The 24,396-nt window shown below is 42.7% G+C and overlaps 1 protein-coding gene across 2 annotated transcripts; it reads right to left on the bottom strand.

Annotated features, from left to right (window-relative positions):
* Positions 1 to 1,169: 1,169 nt before the first annotated feature.
* Positions 1,170 to 24,058, bottom strand: tent4a (terminal nucleotidyltransferase 4A). Of its 2 annotated transcripts, none has more exons than XM_008421435.3 (13): positions 23,005 to 24,058; positions 20,592 to 20,715; positions 17,769 to 17,815; positions 17,552 to 17,672; positions 15,840 to 15,947; positions 13,222 to 13,350; positions 12,116 to 12,329; positions 10,881 to 11,007; positions 10,695 to 10,798; positions 10,423 to 10,607; positions 5,866 to 6,024; positions 5,511 to 5,684; positions 1,170 to 3,805 (listed from the first exon to the last, which is right to left on the bottom strand). In XM_008421435.3, exons 1-13 carry the CDS (start codon positions 23,823 to 23,825, stop codon positions 3,650 to 3,652), a joined length of 2,469 nt encoding a protein of 822 aa, XP_008419657.1. In that variant the 5' UTR covers positions 23,826 to 24,058; the 3' UTR covers positions 1,170 to 3,649. The 2 variants fall into 2 exon arrangements, with proteins under 2 accessions (XP_008419657.1, XP_008419658.1); XM_008421436.3 differs by having other exon boundaries at positions 5,631 to 5,684.
* Positions 24,059 to 24,396: the final 338 nt, after the last annotated feature.

The following is a 24,396-nucleotide window of genomic DNA, read 5'->3' as shown; positions in this document are numbered from 1 at the left end:
AGCTGCAGAGAGTGGAGCAGCCTCCATTTCCAAAGGTTCTCAGCAGTGCATTTCCACCACCTAGTGGACAGTAGAAGAATCACAAGTTACCTGGTGGAGCCTTATCTTTATGGTCAGTGATAACGAATAAAAACCACTGGACATTTAGAAAGACTTAATTTCTGTAACATACAGCAATTAACAGTCTCTCTATCTTGATTTGTGTTATTATTAAAGTTAAATAACTTAATTTTTTTTATTAGGGCAAAGATATATGTTGGACAGCTTTACATTTTCTTCGCCTAGTAAAAACCAGCCCTTGTTCTACGCTTAGCTTCATACAGAGGTGCTGGACTCGACTATTGTGGACTCTGTTGAAGTATTAAATTTCATCGCTAACATTTTCGCATTACACGTCCCATTTGACGTGTAATGCGAAAATTCAACGCTATGAAGCTTACCGGAGACTGCCTGCGCTGTAACAACCATCCTCCATGATGAACAGAGAAGTACCGAGCCGATGAAACAGCGCAGAAAATCGACGTCATCATTTCACGACTTCTTCCGTTCACCAATTTGCCTGGTTGAAATTTTACGGAAGAAAACGGCGCAAATTTAAATTATGAATTATAAACTCGCAGTGTCCGAAATAGGGCGGGCATTTGACATTTATCGTGATAAGGAATTTAACACAATGCGATTTTGATTCATCATTCACACACGATAACATCTAGCTTATGTTTAAAAACTATTAAAACTTGCCGTACTGCATTTAATCATTTACTAATACACTTTTATTGAAAAAACTGTTGATAAGAACGATCAAAATAGTAATTCTGACAATATGGACTTCAAAGCCCCGAGTGGACTCACTGAAACATTCACTCCTGAAAAAAAATTAACATTTGTACTGCCCACCCAGTCTCAACCATTCAGTGCTTCAAACAAACTCAATTTCCCCAGTTCTGCCAAGAGGAGTGGGCCTGAATCCCAGAAAGTTGTTATGGTTACCCTAAACATTTGACCCAAGTACTATGGTACAAAAAAAGTAGCTTTAGTAAACATAATGACCTCAAACAGGAAAAAGTTTAGTTGGATCGAATGTCAAAACAGTAAAGTTTTTTAATAAAGTACTTGCATCAGGACAGTAGTATTGTAAACCCTTTACATACAAAACACAAACAAGAAACTGGCAGTTTTAAAATGTTTATTTAAAAAATAAAATAGAAAAAAATATATTTACATAAAAATGTCAAAAAAAAAAAAAAGAAAAGCTTGGCAATGGTTCCCTCTGGTCACTGATAGACGAGTGTCCAATCGGAGGGTGACATGAACTGACATGTGATGGGCTGCAGGTCACCAGTTTAAAATCCCTCATTGTGTCCCAATGGAGGGATGGGGAATATTACATTGCATCTACATGTGAATCTCAGCGACCCAGTCGACGCTCCGTGCCTCTTCATTCCTGCTCGCCTTTTTTCTTAAAACACCAATCTGAACAAGTGAGGATGATAAGGAAAAATCTGAATAAGACTCGTTAGAACCGTTCTACAGACCACCGGGGGCATGAGGAGGAGGGAAGCGCAAAAGAGCAAGTCTCCTCAGACCGCTGAGATGCACAGAATCTGAATCCATACAGACTTCCAGAGATAACTCACAACTCTAACCCAGCGAAGGCGCCTTCCTTCACCGATTTCATTCCAGGTTCAGAGTGGACGACTAGTCAATCACATCCACTTCATCTCTAGCTATTTTATCTATAGCCAAAAACATCTGAACCACCTTCGATTTCCACCCTGAATGCATGACAAAAAACGCATTATTGTGATTTTTTTTTTTTTCCTTTAAACTTTTGGTTAAATGTAACAAAAATAGGACGCCAGATGCAGTTTTGACCGACAGATTAGAGTTGCTGAGCTTTCTTTGAAACAAGAACATATAAATAAATAGTTTCAACAGTGCTGAAGGAAAAAATCTCAGTAAAAACTCAAGAATTGTTTTTCGGACCACTTTGGCGACCCCTTTTGTTGAAAGTGCCGCCGGCAAGAGAGCAAGCCGCTCTCCGGGCGCACTACCGCAGGCTTTTTTTTTTTTTGTGTAATTTTTTTTTTCTATTTTTTTTTTCTGATTAAAAACCTGCAATGGCAAGTCAAAAATTATCAATTTCTCACACACATTTTTTTTTTTTTTAAACTACGTCACACACTACACCAACCCAAGACTTAGTCGCTGGCATAAACACCACTCTCCCCAGTCCGTATTTATGACATATGTAGAAAACTATAGACTTCAGAACACGTAAGGGCCTTCATTTAAAAGAAAAAAAAAAAGTGGGGGAGGGGGGCGGAGTTCACATGAGTTGGCTCGAGCCTGAGCGTCAGTCTGAAGCGGTGTAGTCATGGGAACGTACAACGGTTGACACGATAATCAAGAGGAATCCTTTTGCATAGTAATAACACCAGTTCTGCTCAGTCTTCCACAGACCTGATTGAGCGTATATGTATATGTGTGTGTGTTCGCAGAAAACAGACACACACTCCGCGTAAACACAAAGAAAGGCATTGCAAACAATTATCGGAAGTACCTGGCAATTAAATATACACCAGATTCCTGAATGGAATCAAAATATAATTCCCTTTCTTAAGAGTTCTTGGTTCAGGAAGAACTAACTCCCATCAGGTCTCATCCTCCCACCTCCTCTTTCTTTTTGTTTTCTCCCCCCATTTGTTCCAAAAAGGAGAAAACCTCATTGCTGTGTGTCTTAATATTGTCGGTCTGCACTGATTTATATCCATTACTGAGACTCTTGATCTTTCAATTCAAGTAAGCTGAGCTGAAGCATTTCCTAATCCCGCCCACCCTCCCTTTATCCCCTGTGTAAAAGATTTAGTGGAAGGAAGATATGCACAATCTTATCACATCGACAAAACTTCCGAGGTTGAAACTCAATGGGAAGTAGGATGAAAAACAGACAATATTGCAATCAAAGCTTTCTTTGACCTCCACATTGATGCCAAATAAAGAAGATCAACACATTTGAAGGAAAAAAAAAAAAAAAAAAAGGAGGAGGGGGCGGGGGCGGGGTTTAAAGTTTAAAGTCAGGTCCATCCCAACTTTGTCAGTACAGAGATGCACGCTCTAAGCCTCCACAGATGTTGCCCGGGGAGACGCTTTGTAAACAAAATTTTACAACTACAAAAATAAAAATATAAAAATGCCTTTACATATACACACACACAATTAAATAACAGCTTTAATTTTGAAAAGAAAAAACATTATTGCACCAAACAAAAAAAACAAAACAAAAAAAAACAAAACAAAAAAACTGCTCAAGTGTGCTGAGAAAAAACATAAGAAAAAAGAAAAAAGTGTAACACCAAACCACAAGCGGCTTTGCCGAAAGGGTTGGAGAGGTAGTGCCGTCACCGCCGGAAACGACAACAAAAAAAAAAAGTGACAACACCGACAGGAACATAATACTGAAACGAAAAAGAAGAGCGGAGGACGATACGGATCTAAAGGGATGCTGCTCCAAGGAAAAAAAGTGAGAACAGCTGGTCTCTGATCCCTCTTTCCGTCCGTCTGTCCCGTTTAGGGGTGTCAAGTTGGGGAGACCAAAAAAAAAAAAAAAAAGAGGGAGAGAAGGTTAAAGGGGAAGAAGCAGTGGTTTCTATCTGCTGAGGCTGACGGGCAGGCTGTCCCTCTTCCTGCGCCGCGTCCACGAGTTGCGGTGATACTGCGCATGTGTGTGTCCGCGGTTAGCCAGGGCGGCTCCATTCACCGGCGGCGGGTTGTGGAAGCCCTTCACGTTGAACTTTGTTCCACTCTGGGGATGAATTAAAGGAAAAACACAGAGGGGGACACAAGGAGTTACCTTAAAAATCACAAAGCTGATAATCAGATTCAGCTTGTGTTTGTGTTCACGAACAAGGAATTTGACTTTCATATCAAGAGCATTGCATGCGCAGCTGTTTTTTAAATACATAAAGAAGGAGGGGAAAAAAGGAAGAAAAAGAAAGGCAGGTTTGCTTAGGAGAGTAACTGACTAAAACTGTACGACAGCCAGCCATGTTTCTGTAGCAGGAACCTAAGTTTGTGTCCAGCATGTGTGGCTTCTGCAGAGATGTAATCTTTGGATTTTGAATTTCATCAACTAAGGAAGCAATCATCAAAATGAACAAAAATAAACACTTTAAATACATCATTAGCTCCGTTTACAATACAAATGTGCGAAAAACTTTGATGGTGTTCCGCTAAAGTAATAAAAATAATAATAATGTTGCAGTTCCGGTGTTTTCCATCAAAATTGTGAGGGGTTTTTTCCCCCTAAAATTGGCATGTTTCTATTAAGCAAATTTATTTTTCTAATTCCAATTTCTACATTTCAATTAGAAACATAATACATTTTTAAAAAAAGTTTTGATACGTTTTTGCGCTAGCTGGATTGAAATTGGTGGGTTTTTTTTTTTTTTGCAAAACAGTAACAAACACTTTTTTTTTTTTTGCCTCATATCAGTTTGTATGCAGCAAAATAAGAATGTAGCTCAGGTTCCGTTTACATTTGTCACCTAAGATTTTTAATAACTTATCTTGTGACCAAGCTTATTCCCTTGTGACTTTAATCCATTTTCTTATCTAATAAAAACACTGCAAATTGTTTTTCAAAATTAGCAGAGTATTGATATAAATGTGCACATTTGTAATGAAAACGCAACTACCTATTACACAAGCAGACTTACATTGCACAGAACATACTAAAAACAACCGAAAGAAATGCAAAACATCGCACCCAAAAAGTTGTCAAAATATACACCTTTTCTTCAAATTAAGGCAAACATGTCAAACCCTTTTTTACATTCATCATAATTAGTTATTTTCTCTTTACTTGCTCAACAACAAATTAAGCATGCGATATTTCAATGAAACAGAGAAAAATAAAATAAAATTTAGTGTTTCAAAAAAAAAAGTTAACCTTATGATTTTCCCTATGGTGCAAAACGTTTGGACACCGCTGGTGTCTAGAACAAGCAAGTAGCATCTAGAAAAAAGAGGGAGCAAAACTTCTGGTCAGAATTGTGTGAGCAGGGCGTAACAGGAATGCATCAGCTCATATTGACTCTGTGCTAACCTTGAACGGGACAGCCAATGGGGGAAATGTGCGAGCAGACCTGCCAAGTAAAGCTCAGCATCTGTTGCAAAGATGGGGGCATGAATTTGCAGAATTGCTCTGCGGTCTTCTTAAGAAGCACAAATCTGGATATTTTATGGGGAAATCATAAGACTCAGACATCCAGCTTTACAGCTGAATATCTCACCTCCAGTGTCAGGTGACACTTTTCAGTGTACTTGCTGCTGAAAAGAAGCAGGTTTGTGTGAACCAAATGTGAGAAAAAGAAACAAAATAAAAAGCAAGAGTGTCTGGAACTTGTAAAAGACGGACGAATAAAGGATGAGTAAAGCGTAAGGATGAGTGAGAGACAAGGTTTCCCTTGATGTAGTGCATGAGAGCGTTTGCAGCATCCGGCGCCTACCTTGTGTGTGTGGCTGGAGTGGGGGCTGAGCGGAGGCTGGGGGCTGGAGGGGGCAGGGGTATGAGCATGGGCTGGGGGGGGCATGTGGTAGAAGGAGGGGAGTCCGGTGTCCATACACACCTGTCTGCCAGGCATGGAGTGCATTGCTAGACCGCTGGGTAGCGAGACGTGAGCCTGGAGAGCAAACAGGACAACACTGGGTTTCTATAGAAAATATATTTAAATAAGCCATTTAAAAAATAATAATAATAATTTTAAAGATTTTTCAGCTTGATTTTTTCCAACCAGTAACAATAGTGTTTTTGAGGTTCAAGTGTGCCATATATAGCTGAAGGAAAGAAGGCTTGCAGCCTACCTGTGAACCCGGAGGAAGCAGCAGATGGCGTCCTCCCATGCCGTGCTTTCCGGTGCCCAGGTGGATGCTTGGCTGCAGGGCAAGGCCGAGCGCCGGGAACGACGCGTACGCCGACAGGGTCGGAGGAGGGAGGGTGTATGGCAACGCTGAGTCAGAGTCCTGGCAAATAAAAAAAAATAAAAAAAAGCTGAGAATAAATCTTTTCCGGAATGTACATTTTCTATTATCGAGTTCGTCTAAAGTTGACTGATCGTTATCAATTGAAAGATAAGAGGCAATTTTCTCAAATACCCTAGTTTTCTCTCCTGTCAAGGAGACCAACCTTGATAGGAGGTTGGTCTCTATAAAGGGCAAAATTTTTCAGAATATGCTGCATTATTTTTTTAAATTACAATTTTCTTACATCATTTTGTTTCTGCTGTATTAAATACCAACTGTATAAACAAAAAATGTGGTTTCCTCACACTATTAAACTTAAACATATTTATAAAATATAACAAAACAGGAACCTCTTAGGTTGCAGAATAGAAAAACAAAAGATGAAAAAAATAAAATGTTTGACCCACTTAATTCCCATGAACAGAAAGAATTTACTCCACATATAGAAACTGATAACTGTATAAAAGTTGGACGCACACAGATTGGTTTTAAATTATATTCTCCCATCTGTGCTGAAAAATATTTTTTGAATATTTTCTGGAAGGAGCTTGTTTGATAATGAACCAGTTTACAGTCGTTGCTCTTGAAGGAAAGGTAAAGCTTCGCTCCATGAAGAGCATTAACCCATGACAGCCCTCAAAAATCAACCTTGCTTATTGGCTTCATGTTTATTTCTTGTTACATTTTTTCTCCGTTACGCTCTCTGCTTTTCTGACATCTTGTCCTCACCTTCAAAGCACAACATTAATTCCTGAATGAGAAGTCGGCACTCGGCTGTATGAAGCACCATTAAGGTGAAACTTGAGGAACTTGTTCGAGTGTTTATATTTCCAAACAGAACCGCATAAAGTTCATTTTGCCTCTCACACCAAACTCTGTTCAGACAGTTTCTTTAATCTGGTCTCAATTCCCCCTTCCTTGGGTTGCCACCTTATCGTGGTGGAGGGGTTTGAGTGTCCCAATGATCCTAGGAGCTATGCTGTCTGGGGCTTTATGCCCCTGGTAGGGTCACCCAAGGCAGACAGGTCCTAGGTGAGGAACCAGACGAAGCGTAGCCTGAAGACCCCTATGATGAATAATAACATTGGACTTGGTTTTCCCTCGACCGGACGCGGGTCACCGGGGCCCCACTCTGGAGCCAGGCCTGGAGGTGGGGCACGATGGCGAGCGCCTGGTGGCCGGGCTTTTACCAACGGAGCTTGGCCAGGCTCAGCCCGAAGAGGAGACGTGGGTCCCCCTTCCAATGGGCTCACCACCTGTCGGAGGGGCCAAAGGGGTCGGGTGCGTTGTGTTAAGGGCGGCAGCCGAGGGAGGGCACCCTAGCGGTCTGATCCTCGGCTGCAGAAGCTGGCTCTTGGGACATGGAACGTCACCTCTCTGGTGGGGAAGGAACCGGAGCTAGTGTGTGAGGCTGAGAGGTTCCGGCTAGAAATAGTCGGCCTCACCTCGACGCATGGTTCTGGTTCTGGACCCAGTGAGGGGCGCAGGGCAGGAGAGGGCATACTTGTTGCCATCTTGGCACCTGTACGTTGGGGTTTACCCCGGTGAACGAGAGGGTAGCCTCCCTCCGCCTACGGGTGGGGGGACGGGTTCTGACTGTTGTTTATGCTTACGGGCCGAACAACAGTTCAGATTACCCACCCTTCTTGGAGTCCTTAGACGGGGTACTGGAGAGTGCCCCTCCTGGGGACTCCCTTGTTCTACTGGGGGACTTCAACGCTCACGTGGGCAATGACAGTGAGACCTGGAGGGGCGTGGTTGGGGGGAACGGCCCCCTCAATCTCTACTCGAGTGGTGGTCTGTTGTTGGACTTCTGTGCTCGTCACGGATTGTCCATCACGAACACCATGTTCAAGCATAAGGGTGTCCATATGTGCACCAGGACACCCTAGGCCGCAGTTCGATCGATTTTGTCAATGTTTCATCTGATCTACGGCCGTATGTCTTGGACACTCGGGTGAAGAGAGGTGCAGAGCTGTCCACTGACCACTACCTGGTGACGAGTTGGCTCCGGTGGTGGGGGAGGAAGCCGGTCAGACCTGGCAGGCCCAAACGTGTAGTGAGGGTCTGCTGGGAACGTCTGGCGGAGTCCCTGTGAGATGGAACTTTAACTCTCATCTCCGGCAGAACTTCGAACACGTTCCGGGGAAGGTTGGGGACATTGAGTCTGAGTGGACCATGTTCCGTGCCTCCATTGCCGAGGCGGCTTATCAGAGCTGCGGCCGCAAGGTTGTTGGTGCCTGTCGCGGCGGAAACCCTCGAACCCGTTGGTGGACGCCTTTGGTGAGGGATGCTGTCAAGCTGAAGAAGGAGTCCCATCAGGCCTTTTTGGCCTGTGGGACTCCAGAAGCAGCTGATGGGTACCGGCGGGCGAAGCGGCATGCGGCTCGGGTGGTTGCTCAGGCAAAAACTTGGGCATGGGAGGAGTTTGGAGAGGCCATGGAGAAAGACTTCCGTACGGCTTCGAGGCGATTCTGGTCCACATCCGGCGTCTCAGGAGGGGGAATCAGTGCAGCACCAACACTGTTTATAGTGGGGATGGTGTGCTGCTGACCTCAAATCGGGACGTTGTGGGCCGGTGGGCAGAATACTTCGAAGACCTCCTCAATCCCTCCAACATGCCTTCTGTTGAGGAAGCTGAGCCTGGGGACTCTGGGTTGGCCTCTCCAATCTCTGGGGACGAGGTCGCCGAGGTGGTCAAAAAGCTCCTCGGTGGCAGGGCCCCGGGGGTGGATGAGATCTGCCCGGAGTTCCTTAAGGCTCTGGATGTTGTAGGGTTGTGTTGGCTCATGCGACTCTGCAATATCGCATGGACATCGGGGGCAGTTCCCCTGGATTGGCAGACTGGGGTGGTGGTCCACTAAGCCTCCCTGGTAAGGTCTATTCAGGGGTCCTGGAGAGGAGGGTCCATCGGATAGTCGAACCTCGGATTCAGGAAGAGCAGTGTGGTTTTCGTCCTGGTCGTGGAACACTGGACCAGCTCTACACCCTCAGCAGGGTCCTGGAGGGTGCATGGGAGTTCGCCCAACCAGTCTACATGTGTTTTGTGGACCTGGAGAAGGTGTTCGACCATATCCCCAGGGGGTCTCTGTGGGGGGTTTTCCGGGAGTATGGGGTACTGGGCCCTTTGATACGCGCTGTCAGGTCCCTGTATGACCAGTGTCAGAGTCTGGTCCGCATTGCCGGCAGTAAGTCGGGCTCGTTTCCAGTGAGAGTTGGACTCCGCCAAGGCTGCCCTTTGTCACCGATTCTGTTCATTACTTTCATGGACAGAATTTCTAGGTGCAGCCGAGGTGTTGAGGGGATCCGTTTTGGTGGCCTTAGGATCGCATCTCTGCTTTTTGCGGATGATGTGGTCCTGTTGGCTTCATCAGATCTGATCTGCAGCTCTCACTGGAGCGGTTCGCGGCCGAGTGTGAAGTGGCCGGGATGAGGCTCAGTGCCTCCAAATCCGAGGCCATGGTCTTGAGCCGGAAAAGGGTAGAGTGCCTTCTCCGGGTCAGGGGGGTCGTCCTGCCTCAAGTGGAGGAGTTTAAGTATCTGGGGATCTTGTTTACGAATGAGGGAAGAAGGGAGCGGTAGATCGACAGGCGGATTGGGGCAGCGTCTGGCGTGAATTGGGCGCTGTACCGGTCCGTCGTGGTGAAGAAAGAGCCGAGTCAAAAAGCGAAGCTCTCGATTTACCGGTCGATCTACGTTCCCACCCTCATCTATGGTCATGAGCTTTGGGTCATGACCAAAAGAACGAAATCACGGATACAAGCGGCCGAAATGGGTTTCCTCTGCAGGGTGGCTGGGCTCTCCCTTAGAGATAGGGTGAGAAGCTCAGTCATCCGGGAGGGACTCAGAGTAGAGCTGCTGCTCTTCCACGTCGAGAGGAGCCAGTTGAGACTCGGGCACCTGGTCTGGATGCCTCTTGGACGCCTCCCTGGTGAGGTGTTCCGGACACGTCCCACCGGGAGGAGGCCTCGGGGAAGACCCAGGACACGCTGGAGGGATTACGTCTCTCGGCTGGCCTGGGAACACCTTGGGGTTACCCCGGAGGAGCTGGAAGAAGTGGCTGGGGAGAGGGAAGTCTGGGCCTCCCTCCTGAAGCTGCTGCCCCCGCGACCCGACCCCGGATAAGCGGCAGAAAATGGATGGATGGATGGATGGACTTAATTCCCTCTGCCATTTTGATTTCTATGTTGCTTTATTTGCTTAAGGATGAACAGGGGTTCCCTCTTCTGGATGGAGGCCATCTACAACACTGACAGACGGTCTAAGAGGACGTTACAAGCTAATCGACTGAAACCAACTAATCAAAAAATCCATTAATCCCTACTGAACTTAATGAGGCTTTGCAGCATTCTTTTTTTTTTTTTTTAAAAGAGCAGAATCATGAAAGGTGTGTCTTACATTGTCGGAGCCAGACAGCGAGGAAACGGATGAGGCCGATGAGTGCTGCTTGGGGCTGGAGATGGACATGGGAGAGTCTGCGCTGTGAGGTGAAGCAGAGTCCCTCTGCTGATCCTCAGGACCTACAATACCAACACCCAGCACACAGGACTCCTGCTCCGAAATGGGCTCCTTGGGAGAAGACGCTACAGGAAAACATAAGCAATGATTCACACAAACAGAAGGAATCTGTGACAACATCTTAAAGATGCTCTCTGGAAGCCCATTGCTACCTCTGTTGTCCGTCTGCGATGAGTCCTTGCCTCCCCACTTCTTAATAATCCACTCCCTGTATTCAATGACTTCTTGGGTTAATCTTATTATCCTCCCCAGCGTGCTGTGGAGTAAGACGGACATTTTGAAATGAGCGTCTCGCTCTGATCCGTGGAAAAACAAACACTTCTCGGCTGAATCCTCACCTCTCGCAGTCTTTATTGGGGTAGGACTTGGCGAGCGGCGTCACGGCGTGACTGAGGACCGTGTAGGCGTAGTCAAACACCTGCTTTACGTGCATGGCGCCATAAGAACCCCTCCCCACGTCGTTACCTACGTGGGAAGAAAACAAAACTGGATGTTGCATTGTTTCATAGTTTTGCTTAAGAGAAATTGGGATATTATTTATTGATGTGCAGTTAGAGTAAAGAAAACATTTGAGCAAGATACGTTTTCCTCTCTGATTTTGTTATCCAAATTTTACTATACAAGGAGTCGGTGATACTATTAATTGTTCAGTTTTCCCCCTTTTCTCTCAAATAGGTTTGCAGTGCACAACATAATTATAAAATCAATCACAGCACTATGTCAGATTTTCTTGATTCTGATCTCATCTACTTCTGCAAAGGTCTGAACATTAGCAGCTGAGAGACTGGGTTTCTGCAGGCTTCACCAACTCCAATTTAAGACTTTAACACCATTATGAATGGAATTTAAGACCTATGCTGCAAAAGAAATGCACAAGCTTCGCCCAGCCAACTTGCGATAAATTTGCACTTACCGGCGAAAAAAAGCTGGCTAGCTAGCAAGGGTATGTTAGCAGAACGCAATTAGCATGTCTGTGTGTGACAAACTTTAGTCTGACAGAAAGTCCAACCAAGACAAAATTTAACATCTGTGATTAAGAAACTTAATCCCAACTCAGCTTTTTAAATGAATTTAAGGCAACTTAAGACCTTAATTTTAGATGCATAAATTTAAGACTTTTTAAGGATGCACGGACAACCTGGAGACGGCTGACTGACAAACCCGCCCACCAGGTCACATCTCCATGTGCGCAGTTTACATTGGTTACTCAACTGTTGCTAATTTAGTGATTTTGTTGCTATACTAGACTTCTCAGAATAAAAAAAAATGTATTTTTTCTTTAAGGTGGGTCTCTGCAGAGCGTATGATTAGAGAAAGCAACACTTCAGACATTTTTTCAGCTTATTTGATTTTGCAGTAAAAAGAAAATTTAAAACCAGAGCAATGCAAAAAAACAAAACACAAAGCAGGTTGGCACGGTGACAAGTTAGAACCCAGAAATATCAATAAATCGAATGTGTTTCCATCAAAACCAGGCTACAGAAATAGTAAAACTCTGTTTTTTTTTTAGCTAAGTAACAGAAAACGGCAAAATGTGTGGCTTGAAGAGTTTGAGTTTGATTGAGTTGCTTACCTGGAAGCAGTGGGTCCTCTATGCAGAGCATGGATGGGGTGTATCCGTTCGTCATGGTCTTCATCACTTCCTCTTTGGTAACGTACGCACCTCCGTTTGAGATGCGGATCCCTGTTTTCAAGTAGTTGAAATGGCGGCCATACAACTCGAAGAACTCGATCAGCAACACGCCCAGGTTCTGGTTGGGGTCTCTGGCGTCGATACGTGGATGGAGCTGAGGCAGAGGCAGAAAATATTTTTATATGTTACTTCTTAACACTTGTACATAAGAACTACTACTAATCATAAAGAGTAGAAACTCCAAAAGAAGATGGGTAAAAAGCGTTTACATAACCGTAAATTTAAGATTTCTTCAGAGGGAAAATAATTTTGAACTTAACATTCACCTATCGATTCTTTTTTTTTTTTTTTAGATCTGGAGACAGAGGATTATGGAAAAAGCTTCAACCAACCATTTTTGTGTTAATTTAGCTATATATTTTCCATCACTTATACATTTAAAGACTCAGTGACCATCCACTTTCCATTTTATGGTTGAGCCTATGAGATCTCCTGGGATTTCCAACAGGAGCGATTTTTTTAAAAATTGGGCCGACACCAATGTCCAATATTAATAGGAGTGCACCGATTGCAGTTTTCTGTCCGATCATGATCTTTAAAGACCCTGACAGATTCTGATTCTGTCACATGACTCAACAGAAACCACGTAACTACTCCTGAAACACAAACAGTGATGAGATGGAAATAATAATCGGTTGTTAATATCAGTCCAGTTTTACATGTTGGACTGAAACCGATATGTAAAGAAAAAAAAAGACTCACTATGGTGATCTCAATATATCATGCGTCCCAAATTTCTAATAAGGTTTCCTTTGGAGAGGAGGAAGGCACAGAGCAACACAGACCGACCACCTGGGACTTAATGACAAACACTGGATTTCATAGACATTAAGGGTCTCTGAAATACTACACTGTGATGGAAAAAAAATATTTTTCTCCCTACATTTTTCAACATACATTACTTTTATGAAATAGGAATTTATTTAAAGGCTTTTAACATAGGGTACCACTAACAGGGGCTGTCCTGAAAGCTTATACAACAGTACCTGTAGGAAACTGATGACCATAAGGATGAGGCTGTAAGAGCTAATGCCCCCAGTGAAGACTTCGTTCAGATCCCTCTGCAGCAGAAACTGCTTCAGCACAAAGATCAAGTAAGGCAGCACAGGATACTTCTGGAAGAGACGACAAAACACAAACAATGAGAAACTTGTCAATTAACTGAGAGGAAGGAAGAACAAGTCAGGAATTTAAAGCACGGAGTCACACTCTGCTGGTACAGGCTAAAAATCACATACTATTAGAACAGAAATAATTAAATTGTTATTTTATTACAGGAGTAGGAAATGTTGCTGTTGTGTTTTAAGTGAGAGGATAAAATATTATGCAGTTCATTTCTACCCGGCAGATTCAAACTAGGAGTGCACTGATAAATCGGCCCCAATATTTTTTATTTTGGAAGTTCTGCAATCAACTTTGTTGATATATGTAGCAGGTTTTGAGACAAAAGAAACAATCAGCATCAGTCAAAATCAGAATCGGCAGGTCAGGCTTTTTAAAGATCAGTAATCAGCCAAAAAACTGTCATCGGTGCACCCTGATTTGAACCAAGGATTCAGGTTTTCCCTACTTTAGCATAAAAGAAAAATGTCAATGAAAGGTGAAATCTTCACATCTATTCCAGTTAGACAAGCTTCACATAGTTAAAATAATTTGAAAATTAAATAACACTACAACTGCATCAATAAGACTTTTCAAGTCCCAACTCCTCAGGTTGTGCCTACAAATTTGAGAACCATTTTAAAATTCAATAAGCCAAAAGATCAAACTTGATTTTTCCCCTAAGATTAGGCATAGATAGCAAACCAGTAGCAAAGGTTTTAAAAGGTTTGTCTTTTCAATACTTTCAATGAGACAAAAAGCTGGAGAGACCAGAGTTGATCCAAAAGTGAAATTTTTTTTGGGGCAAAAAATAACTTAATCTTACCCAGACTTATTTTAGGAAGGCGACAACAGTAAACATTGTTAACTAATATGCATAAATGTAGCCCAATGCAGATAGAGGATTTGTGTAGCATCAGTTTCATGTTAATCAGAAAAGCAACTTTTCCTATTTTTCTTTGGAAAACTACTCATATGAAAGATATAATTAAAGCTTTCTCTAAGGCAGGGGTCCCCAAACTTTTTCCTGTGAGGGCCACATAACTTTTCCCTTCTCTGGTGGGGGTCCGGAGTCAGTTTGTAACAGAAAAAGTGTTACACGTTTATCACCTGCGCTGCCGGAAATTGTTGACCGGGGGGAAATAGGGAGGGGGAGGGGCGCGTTTCTCGATTGATAGGCTCGAGAAACAGATAGGCTTAGGAATGGGCAAAAACCGTTAGTGAAACGGTCACTGGGACTGACTAGTACATATCCCATTGAGGGATAGTAACTTTAACATATGAATTCCTCAGATGTTAACATAAAGGCTTGTTTTGAAGTATAAGCTGCTACTTACAGGCATTGCTTCGAAGAATTCGACCTGGAATGCAGCGTTCATAACAAACACGTGTGTTCATCTGCTCTACACTACCGCTAGCAAACAACCGTTCTGATTAAATAACATAAAAGTCAAGCAGTTCCCTAAAAGTCCAACAGATGGCAGCAAAATACCCACAGTTTACAGGACACACTTCCTGCTAAAGAGCCTCCTGGTGGTTGAAGAAAAATCCACATATAAACCGGAAAATACAATGTATGAAAAAAAAATCTGAATGCTCTCTGGTATTGTTCAGGGGGCCGGACCAAATGTGGAGGCGGGCCGGATCCGGCCCACAGGCCATAGTTTTGGGACCACTGCTCTAAGATATTGAAGCCTACAAGAAGCCCTTGCTCCAGCTTCTATTACACGAATACTTGACATTTAATAACAGCTATTCACAAAAGATGCCTCTGAAACAGATAAGCTGAGGAATGGGAATCACAAGTATGACCCATGATGGGACAAGAGCTCGCTTTGCTTTGTTAGCATGCGGAGACACCTGGTGCTGCACCTCCTTCCCTGAACACCTCGCATGTGAAGATGAGCCATCATCATCACTCGCCGCTCGCCGAGCTTGACGCTGAGTGATGCTGAAGGCCCAGGCCTCTCAGGCTGCGACATGCATTCCCGCACGACGAGAGAGTAAACAAGGTGCGAACCAGCGGCAGGCGAAAGAACGGATCTGACAGCTTGCTGGAACATAAGCTGCAGACATTCCTTTCCCCTCATTAGCCAATAGCTGTGACTGACACGGCTACAGATCCACCTTCAGCAGGAATTCCTTCAGAGCCAAGAGGTAAGAAAACTCCAGGCAGATGAAGAGATTTCGACAACAATCCCAATTAGTGCTTAGTTTTTTTTCTTCTTACGTTTAAACAGAGATGAGATACTAGAGTGAACGACTGACTGCTCAGCGAGTCGAAGAGGGAATTTCCAAAGTTCTACTTAAACGCTAAAGCAAGAACTATAATTACGTGACTTGAGTGGCTTTTTGTGTCTATTTTAATACATCTACATGACCTTTTCCAGCTCTATCCCTCCAGCTGTGTGTATTCTGGGTCGGCCATTGATCTGATTTAGCCGGAGACACTCGCAGTGAACTTGCGTCTCGCGTCTATGTGCGAATCTGAGTCGTCGACAACCTTTAAGTAGTCTTTAATGAAGCTTGCCGCCTTCACCCCGCTTTTCATGTTAAAACTGATGTCCACCTTGACCTCGGTCTCTTGGTCAGTCAGCTTGATGATCGGCACCTGCAAGAGAGATTTAAGAAAAAAATTAATAAATAAAATATACACAAGGTGTTAAACGACATTCTGTGTCCCACTCTGAGGCGCTTCAGAGCGGAGAAAAACTAAACCATGAACTGTTTTACTCTGGCAATTAAAAGGGAAATGCAGCATTCTGGCAGTTTGCCAGGGTTCTGTGCAAATACCACAGGATATTAATATGTGCCCGCTTCCAGAAATGCTGCTATATTGTTACCGTGAGCCCTCCCACCCAAGCTGTTGAACAAATTACGATTAGCCGTGGAAAGATGGCTCTGGCTTTAACACAATGGAGGGAAATAATGGCAGAGGGGAACCGTCTCTGACCTCAGGGTTCCTACGTGTTGGCTGAGTCAAAACTTAGTAACTCTGAAGACCGAAAGAGGTCAGTGCCTTTTTCCTAATCTGTTCCGAGAATTTCCTTAACTTGTTTAGCTAGAATAAGTAGCCGTAGGTAGAATTAGCATAAGACAACGTTGTTTGTTATTATTTCAGTCATGAATTGACAAAGCAGGCTGTTACAGCACACCTGCACTAGTTTGCTAACGCGCTAATTGAGTTTAGCGCGTTAGCTAGCTTTCAAAATGTTTAGCACACCTAGCTTCCCTTAAGTTACTTTTTACAGATAAATTTACTAAATTGTTACTGTTTAGTAAAAGTTTAATAAAGTTTTAGTTATCTTCAAGTCATTAGACTTTTATATTCATGGTCTTATTTTGAAGCAGGTGAAGAATGTTTATGTAGCAGTTCCGTTTCCCCTCCTTACGTTCTCTCCCCTAGGCTTTATTTCAAACGAGAATTAAATATGAACAAAATATAAGCATAAATACCTTATTCAAGACCATTCTAGAATATGCAAATTATGTCAAAATTACAATTGTGCTCTAGGGTTGTAGTCCTAAGCGCAGAAATAATTTGAATTGAAGTTAGCGCTTTAGCATAGCACTAAAATGTCAGCAGAGCGCTATAGGGTTAGTCCAGCTAACGTTTTAGCTAGCAGAGCTAGCTGATTGGTTATTTATTCAATCAGGACAGCTTCTCCCCCCCTAAGAATAGATAGTTACCATAACTAAAACTGATTTTTATTTTTATTCAGTCTATTTTTGTCTGACATTTTAACTTTTTCGTTGATTAGAAATATTGGGGTGACAGAAAAGTACCCCAGAACAAATCTGTGAGGGAGTGAATGGTAAAGTATGTGCAGTAATACAGATTTAACAGTCATTTAGCAGCCTGAGCCAGAAATTGTAGCCGTTAGAGAATATGTGAAGAGTCTTTGACAAGGATCACAGGTTCTGACCCTTGGAAGTCCTGATCCCTATGAGCATTCCCTGGAAATGAGTCCAATTATTGCTCTAGCATCAAAAATGTAGGAAAAAATAGGAACAAGTTCTTCTAAACTGGAAAAAATGGACAACCAATCACAGACAGGGAGAGTCTTAAGTCTCCAATAGTCATTTTTGCTTGTTTAACGACATTCTTTATTGCTATGGCAGCAATTAGATGTTCATGAAGATCTTTAAAAGGAAATGTAATAATGTAAACAAGCTGGAGTAAAACATAAAAGATCTAAGCCACACTTTACTTACTGTAGCCTTGTCCAGCACTTTAATGGAGAAAGGTTCGGCCACATTGTGTTTCCGTAGAGCTTGCTCTAGCTCTTGAAGCGGAGGGCGCTCCCACTTCCCTAACACCACCAGGTCAATGTCGCTGTGGGTTAAAGGAGAAAAAATAAACAACGGCAAGCATTAAATAAAAGCTATACAGCAGGATTTAAAGTGACAGTCTGTCTCTGCAGGACCTTACCTTGTTGGAAGGTAGAGCCCTGTGCTGAAGCTGCCAAATATCTGAACCTGGTGAAAATGAATCAAGAGACGTTACTGAAGTACTGCTGAAGATAACCACATCTTTCTAGGTGACATATTTTTAAGTCATGATGTCAGTTGAATGTTTGCAAACTGCCATCGACAAAGGCATTTCTGGGTTCCACTCAGGAGACGTAAAGCCTTGCCAAGGTGAGTATACAGCAGCCAAATGAAGCACACAAAAGGTTTGGAAACAAAAGGCTGGGGCTTTATGGAGGGGAGTTGAAGTGAAAGCTCTTGAAAGGAAGCAGAATGAAGTTCTTTCCCTTTCCTTCTGTTAAACGCGACAAGGCAGCGGCACGGGGACGGGTCTGAAATAACAGGCTGAGATGTAAAAAAAAAAAAAAAGGAAGCTGGAACAAATGCGGGGACTTGAGTCCATTTATCTAACAATGTGGCTCACAGTGGAAGTGGGAAAGGCTGGCAGCCAATGAATCACCGCCGCTCGTACTTTATGCCGTCAAGTAACGAGCGGGGAAATTACATCAGTCTTCCCGCACTGCGTGACCCCTCTGCTTCTACATATAAGTAATTAGCACTTTAAAGAGGAAATGTTATAAGGTTGTATTATAACAGAGTACCTGCAGGATTCAGCAAGTCAAATATACGACTTTTTAAGACGTTCTCAAACGCCAACCTGAACAAAAATGAATATCAGAGAAGGCTGATTCAATTCCTATGGAACGATGAAGAAATCTTCAGAAAAACGACCAATGATTTTCAGGCATGTGAAATTTTGCCCTCTATACATGCGAGCTTGCGACGAGACAAAAAATGATAAATGTTGAAGACTTTTGCCGTTATTGCCTCCTGTGTGTTGGGTTTCACCCCAAGTGGTGGTGACTTTTGCGCGTCGCTGTCATTCGTCGAGTCATCACCCATGTTAGACGCAAAGAGCTAGCAAGTTGCTAGCTAGCTACCGGTAACTGGCAGGCATATATTAGCTGCATATTACCGGAAGCCTCAAGACGCAATTAAGATGTCTGAGTAGTCTCAAAGCTTTGTCTGACAGAAATGTCCAACGAGAAACAAACAACAAAAAAACTACATAAATGTGAATATGAGATTAAAAAAGTCCTGTCAAAACAAAAGACCTGTGAATAACGTTTTAAAGGCTGACGTGGATTATTTGAATGAATTTAAAACGTTACTTTTGTTGAGATAACTTTTTAAATACATGAATTTAAGATTTTTGTTAAGGACACGCGGACATTCTGAATAAAATGTTCAGATACATATGAACATATTCTGAACGAAGGTTATCAAAATGTAATTTGATTACACAATTATTTTAGGAAATTAGGTTATTTCCTTAAACCATTTAAGAATTTATTTATTAATATAAACGCTTAAATCTGAAGTAAAAGAACAGATTTGTGACAACTGGAGCAAAAACAAATTTGATTCCACGCCGTTGCATTTGAGGCAGATAAGACATGATTTGCTGTGTAATACCACCAGTCACCACAAGGGATTTTTTGCATATTTAAAATAAGTACTGTTTTCTCAGAAAATGACTATGAACAGGAATTATTGAGGCATTTTTAGATGCATCAACTTCATATGACAATTCTGTGGTTATTGAGTTTTAGGTCTACTCAGCTCCAGGTTCTTGTCCAGTTATGGTCATTTTGGTTTATTAAAAACAGACAGAAAGGACTTTACATTCAAACCCTTTGTCGGTAAATTCAAAGCTGACAAAGTGGTTGTTTATTGATATATCGTCGATAATTTGATCTGATCGGTAGCATATGCTGCAGAGACGTACCGAGATCCTGTCTGGTTACCTGTCCAGGTCGTTGGCTGGTTAGAAACTCAAATATCAGATTTTTTTCTGATTAGTGAACGCAGCAAAGCTAAGCATCAACAGGTTCTCTTCAGTGGAAAAGATTTTAGCTCAGTAAAAAGAGTCAAAGTCAGCGCAGATGGTGTGGATCATGCTAGTCAGAAGAATCACACAGATGTAAAAAGCCATTTCAAAGGAAACGGTATTATTTTTAGACATGTTGAGACGGGTCTGTGAGAAAGAAGGACTTCCAGTAGATACCAGGAGGACTGAGCAAACTTTCTCCGTTTGATCTTCCTGAGCTTCCAACCAGCTGGGGAACATGCTGGATTGGAAAATATTGGCAGCTTTCAGGACATTTCAGAGCTAAGGGTAAAGGTCAATGTTCCATAAGGATCACACATTATCATTCTAAGGTTAGTTGACGCCTATTTCAATCGATTAATCAGGATTGATTTGATTAATTGTGCCAGTCCTGCATTCCTTACACAATTCAATTTAAATGCTTCTTTACACAATGTACAATTTCAAAACAATATTTTGTTTACATATTAAAAAAAAAAAAAACAGAACAGAACAGAAAAATAAAAAACGTTTAAAATTGAAAATATATAATTATTTTGAGTTTTTGTTGATGTTTCAAAATTCTAATTTGAAACTTCAAAGTATTAATAAAATGTATCTGTTATCGGCCTTTGAGTTTTATATAAAAAAAAACAATGCAAAAAATGCAATCATAAAAAAAAATTTATTTGGGCCACCCCCTAAACATTGCGGCCCTGGGTTACTGCCCTATAAGCCCTTTTTAAAGTCTGGCCCCTTTCCAAGTGGCTGAAGGAAAATATAGAAACACAACCCTTACAGTTCAATGTTGCAGAAAACGAAGAATTGAGAGAGTTAACGACACTTTTCAAAACGGACCCAACTCGGGACAGAGCCGAGCTTCAGAGGAGGTGCCGGTGAACTCATGGATCTTACATCCGCAGTAGGCCACAGCTCCTTGATGATCATCTCTATTCGCTTCACCACCTCCTTCCTCATAGCTGCCTCTTCAGGTCGCGGGGACATGAAGTTGTAAAAGTCCATCACCTCTTCGTGGAGTCTGAGGAAGAACAAAACCCAGGGTCATCATAGAAGGAATCATAGAAACCATACGCTGCTGGAATCGTTTTCCCTCATACAATAATGTCATAACGTTATAGCACTCAGTGTTGGATTATACCTATAACTAAAAGGGAGTACGTGAAACAGGTCTCTGCATATTTTAGGTCCAAATGTTGCTGCATTACTGTACGTCTCGCTCAAGCTGCTTACAGTTGGGAGCACCGCTCTCTTTAACGACATCCAGCTTTCTGCCGGGCGAGCGTGTCACAGCATACAGGATGAGACTGCAGAAAAGAGCAGCATTTGGTCACGCAGGTTTCTCACGCTGGTATGGCAGCAGGGACAGCAAAAAGAACTCGACAGCTTCCAGGGATAAAACCTCCACCTTGTTTTCTGTCCTCGTACTACCAAACCCTTCTCAGAGCAGCTACTCATTTAAAAAAAACAAAACAGAGATCCTCTATGTCGGAGGCTGTAACTAATATCATATGTAACAAAGTTATCAGTAGTTTTTGTTTAATACCAGCCTCACATGATGCGTTATTTGTAAGGCAATTTTTATTAGCAACTTTTAAACTTTTTAGGAAAATTCATGCGTCAAGATGTGCAGCACCTCCCACTATCAAACCATACGCCTCCAAATCATTTATGTACGACAAACAGAAAGCCAATTTTTCCTCGTTTAAATTATGCATATCTTTTCATTTACACTTGAACGTCATAAAAATAATAAGCAGCAACAGCACATTTCCACAACTGTGTTCAAAATAGATAGAATAAAGTTATCAGTCAGTCTGTCTAAAATATAATATGCAGTCTGCTTTTATTTAGCCTCGGTAGAACAGGTTTAAATCTTTCAAAACAAGGTTTCTTCACCCTAGGAGGAGAAATACAGTTATACATTACCTATATAGTGCACTGCATAGGAAGCAAGCAAACAATTGGAACACTGCCACTGCTTCCTTTTAGCGATATAACGGCAGAAAACAAGCTGATCAGTTCAAAAACTGAGCAGTTTTTGACAGAAAGCCTCTTATATCAAAATACTACTATTACTTCTAATTTGACTGCATCCTTTACTTGCTATACATTTTTATTTGCTATACAGCCCCAATAAAAAGGTATTCCCACTTGCTTGTATCAGTTAAAAATGTCTGGTCATAGTCTGTAGTGAAAACTGAAATATGGCTCCCCCCCCTTCAATTCTAATTTTTTTTTTTTAAACAAAGCTGATAAATGTACATTCCTGATTTAAAAAGTCAGACACCAAAACATTTCACTGTGGTCTTTGAAGGGTGCTATACGTTTCCTTGCTACCTATTGCAAGTAATGGATAGCTCTTTATTTCAACATTTAATTTGAGAAATATTTATTGTTTTGACATAAGGCTTCAAAAACACCTTAAACACGCAATCTTCCAATAATTTTGCAAACTTTACAGGTCGCATGCACTACATAGTGAATTTACTTGGTCCACTGGGTAGGACACAGTAGAACAATTGTAGCTATAAAACAGCAGAGCGCCAGCTAACCTGCCAATATGAAGGAAAAAATTATAATTAAAAAAATACAGTGATGGCTATCTTGTTTTTTTTTTAATTCCTTAAAATAAAATTATAATTATGCACAGACTTTAAAACTTAAATCATCAAATAATATAAGTTATTACTTCTGGCATGTTTGAGAATATTTTCATGTCTTACTGAAGTATCCATAGAGAATCTAAGAATATATATTCATAATTGTAAATTTAAATACAACACTTTCAAACATCCCAGTAAACAAATCAGGACACTTCCGGTTCCTGTCAATGGCTGCGTACCAATTGTTTCCTAGTTCACTCACTCTATGGCGCCTTGCGATAGAGTGGAAATTTGGGACATACTCAGGGCGGCATCTATGATTTATATGCGACAACACAAGTCTTAAAAATGCTTCAATTGACATTTACTGATAATATCACAAACTTTCATGCTCAACTTCAACAGGAATAAATTCTTAAAAAACAACAACAACAAAACTACAAAGTGAGCTACGTAGGACACTACGTAGGGACCAAGTGGACAATTCAACGGCAGTAGACTAGCCAGCCAGAAAAAAATATAAAAAAGAAAGGATTAAACGGACATCTCTAAAAGTACTCCACTGTTTGATTGAGCTGTCATACTTTGAATACAACTATTCACTAAAACCTACGTTAAAAAAAAAAACCCTGATGGCGGACACTTGAAAGCAACGACAGAAAGACAGACGTTACTCTCTATTTTGAATTCTTAAAGCAACTCACCCAAGCACTCCTGAGCTGTATTTCCTCTTCTTCCACGGCGTCCAATTGTTCACATGATTCCCATTAGTGCAGTTCGAAAGCAGGTAATTCATCCCATAGGTACTCGCCTTGTTGTCACTTTTCCTCCGGCCCGGGTGGAGATTGTGTGTGTGATTAACGGGCACGGCAGAGTGGTGGACCTGATGCTGCTTCGCGCAGATCTGCTGCAAATTAAAAGCCGGATGCTCCTCGGGGCTGCGCTGATGTTGCTGATGGTACAGGTTCGCGTTGTTTTCCGCGCCGTCGCTCAAGCCGAGGAGCAGACCGGCGCCGCCGACGTTCTTGTTGTAGTCGCCCCCCACGTTTCCACCCAAAGTCCTCTCGGGAAGCGAGCTGCTGGAAACGGGACTCTCTGTCCCCGACTCCTGCGAGGACGACGAGGAGACGGAGCCCGTCTTCGGGATCGGGATTTTGGCCCCGCTCGGCTCGTTCGCCATCGGGAGGGAGCTTTGTGCGGTCCCGTTGGTCGCCGGTGTCCCTTGCGTGGAGGTGGCCGCGCCGCCGCTGCGTGCGGGGCAGTTCATGATGCTGTGATGGCTGCTGCCGTTACTCAGGCTGCCTGTAACGTTCCCGTTGCTCGGGCTGCAGGCGCTCTTGCACGATGCCGCCGCGGCCGCCACATTATTCAAAGCCATCAAAGCCGCATAACTCACACACCGGCTGTGGTTCCGAGTGTGAGCGGAGAGCGTCCGTACTCCCTGAGAGGTCTCCCAGATTTGCATCCATAAGGCGTTCGCAGGTCCTTTCTGCTCCGGCTGAATCCAAGCTACCCTCGGATCCATTCAACTCCTCTGCCTGGTAAACCCCCCACCCCCCACTCCCCCGACAAGTAACCTGTCGTTAGCGAGCCCGTTTTGAATCTGCGCCGCTGTACCGGTTCCGACGAGACTCGCTGATCTATTCGGTGTCACAGAACGAGGCGGAATAAAAACATGAAGTCAATTTCGGACCATTAATAAACTGGCCCTCGTAGCTGCAAGAATGCCGTGATTCCTACGGGAATTCAATATGGCGTATTCTCTTCAAATCAGGCGCATGCGCTCTGCTCAGTTTTTTTTTCTCTTTTTTTAAATGACTGTGCCCTCATCCACCCACTCCTTCTCTCTTTTTTTTTTCTTTTTACTCTTCGTAGTCGAACGAATGAAGGATATGACAACAGAAACATACGACATTTTATTTGATAAATGTAGGATTTACAGCGAGCGAGCAGTTGATTTTTTTTAAGCAGTTTTCTGGAAGTTCAACGAGTTCGATGAAACCAGGATTTAAATTTTCCGGCTATCACCAGTAGGGGGTGCATGGAAGGGAAACTACAGGGATCCCCCTCTATGCCATAACAGAGTTTAAATCTTT

This window comes from Poecilia reticulata, chromosome 11, assembly GCF_904066995.2.
Source record: "Poecilia reticulata chromosome 11, P_reticulata-male-v2, whole genome shotgun sequence".
Taxonomy (NCBI): domain Eukaryota; kingdom Metazoa; phylum Chordata; class Actinopteri; order Cyprinodontiformes; family Poeciliidae; genus Poecilia; species Poecilia reticulata.
The sequence above is the reverse complement of the archived record's forward strand: the minus strand, read 5'-3'. Positions and strand labels throughout refer to the sequence as shown.

Coding starts and splice junctions, on each gene's coding strand:
- tent4a (XM_008421435.3), bottom strand. CDS start 23,825: ATGGATCCGAGGGTAGCTTGGATTCAGCCGGAGCAGAAAGGACCTGCG. Junction 15,948..17,551: donor AAGTGCTGGACAAGGCTACA/GTAAGTAAAGTG, acceptor TCTCTCTTGCAG/GTGCCGATCATCAAGCTGAC. Junction 3,806..5,510: donor ACTCCAGCCACACACACAAG/GTAGGCGCCGGA, acceptor ATTCATCCCCAG/AGTGGAACAAAGTTCAACGT.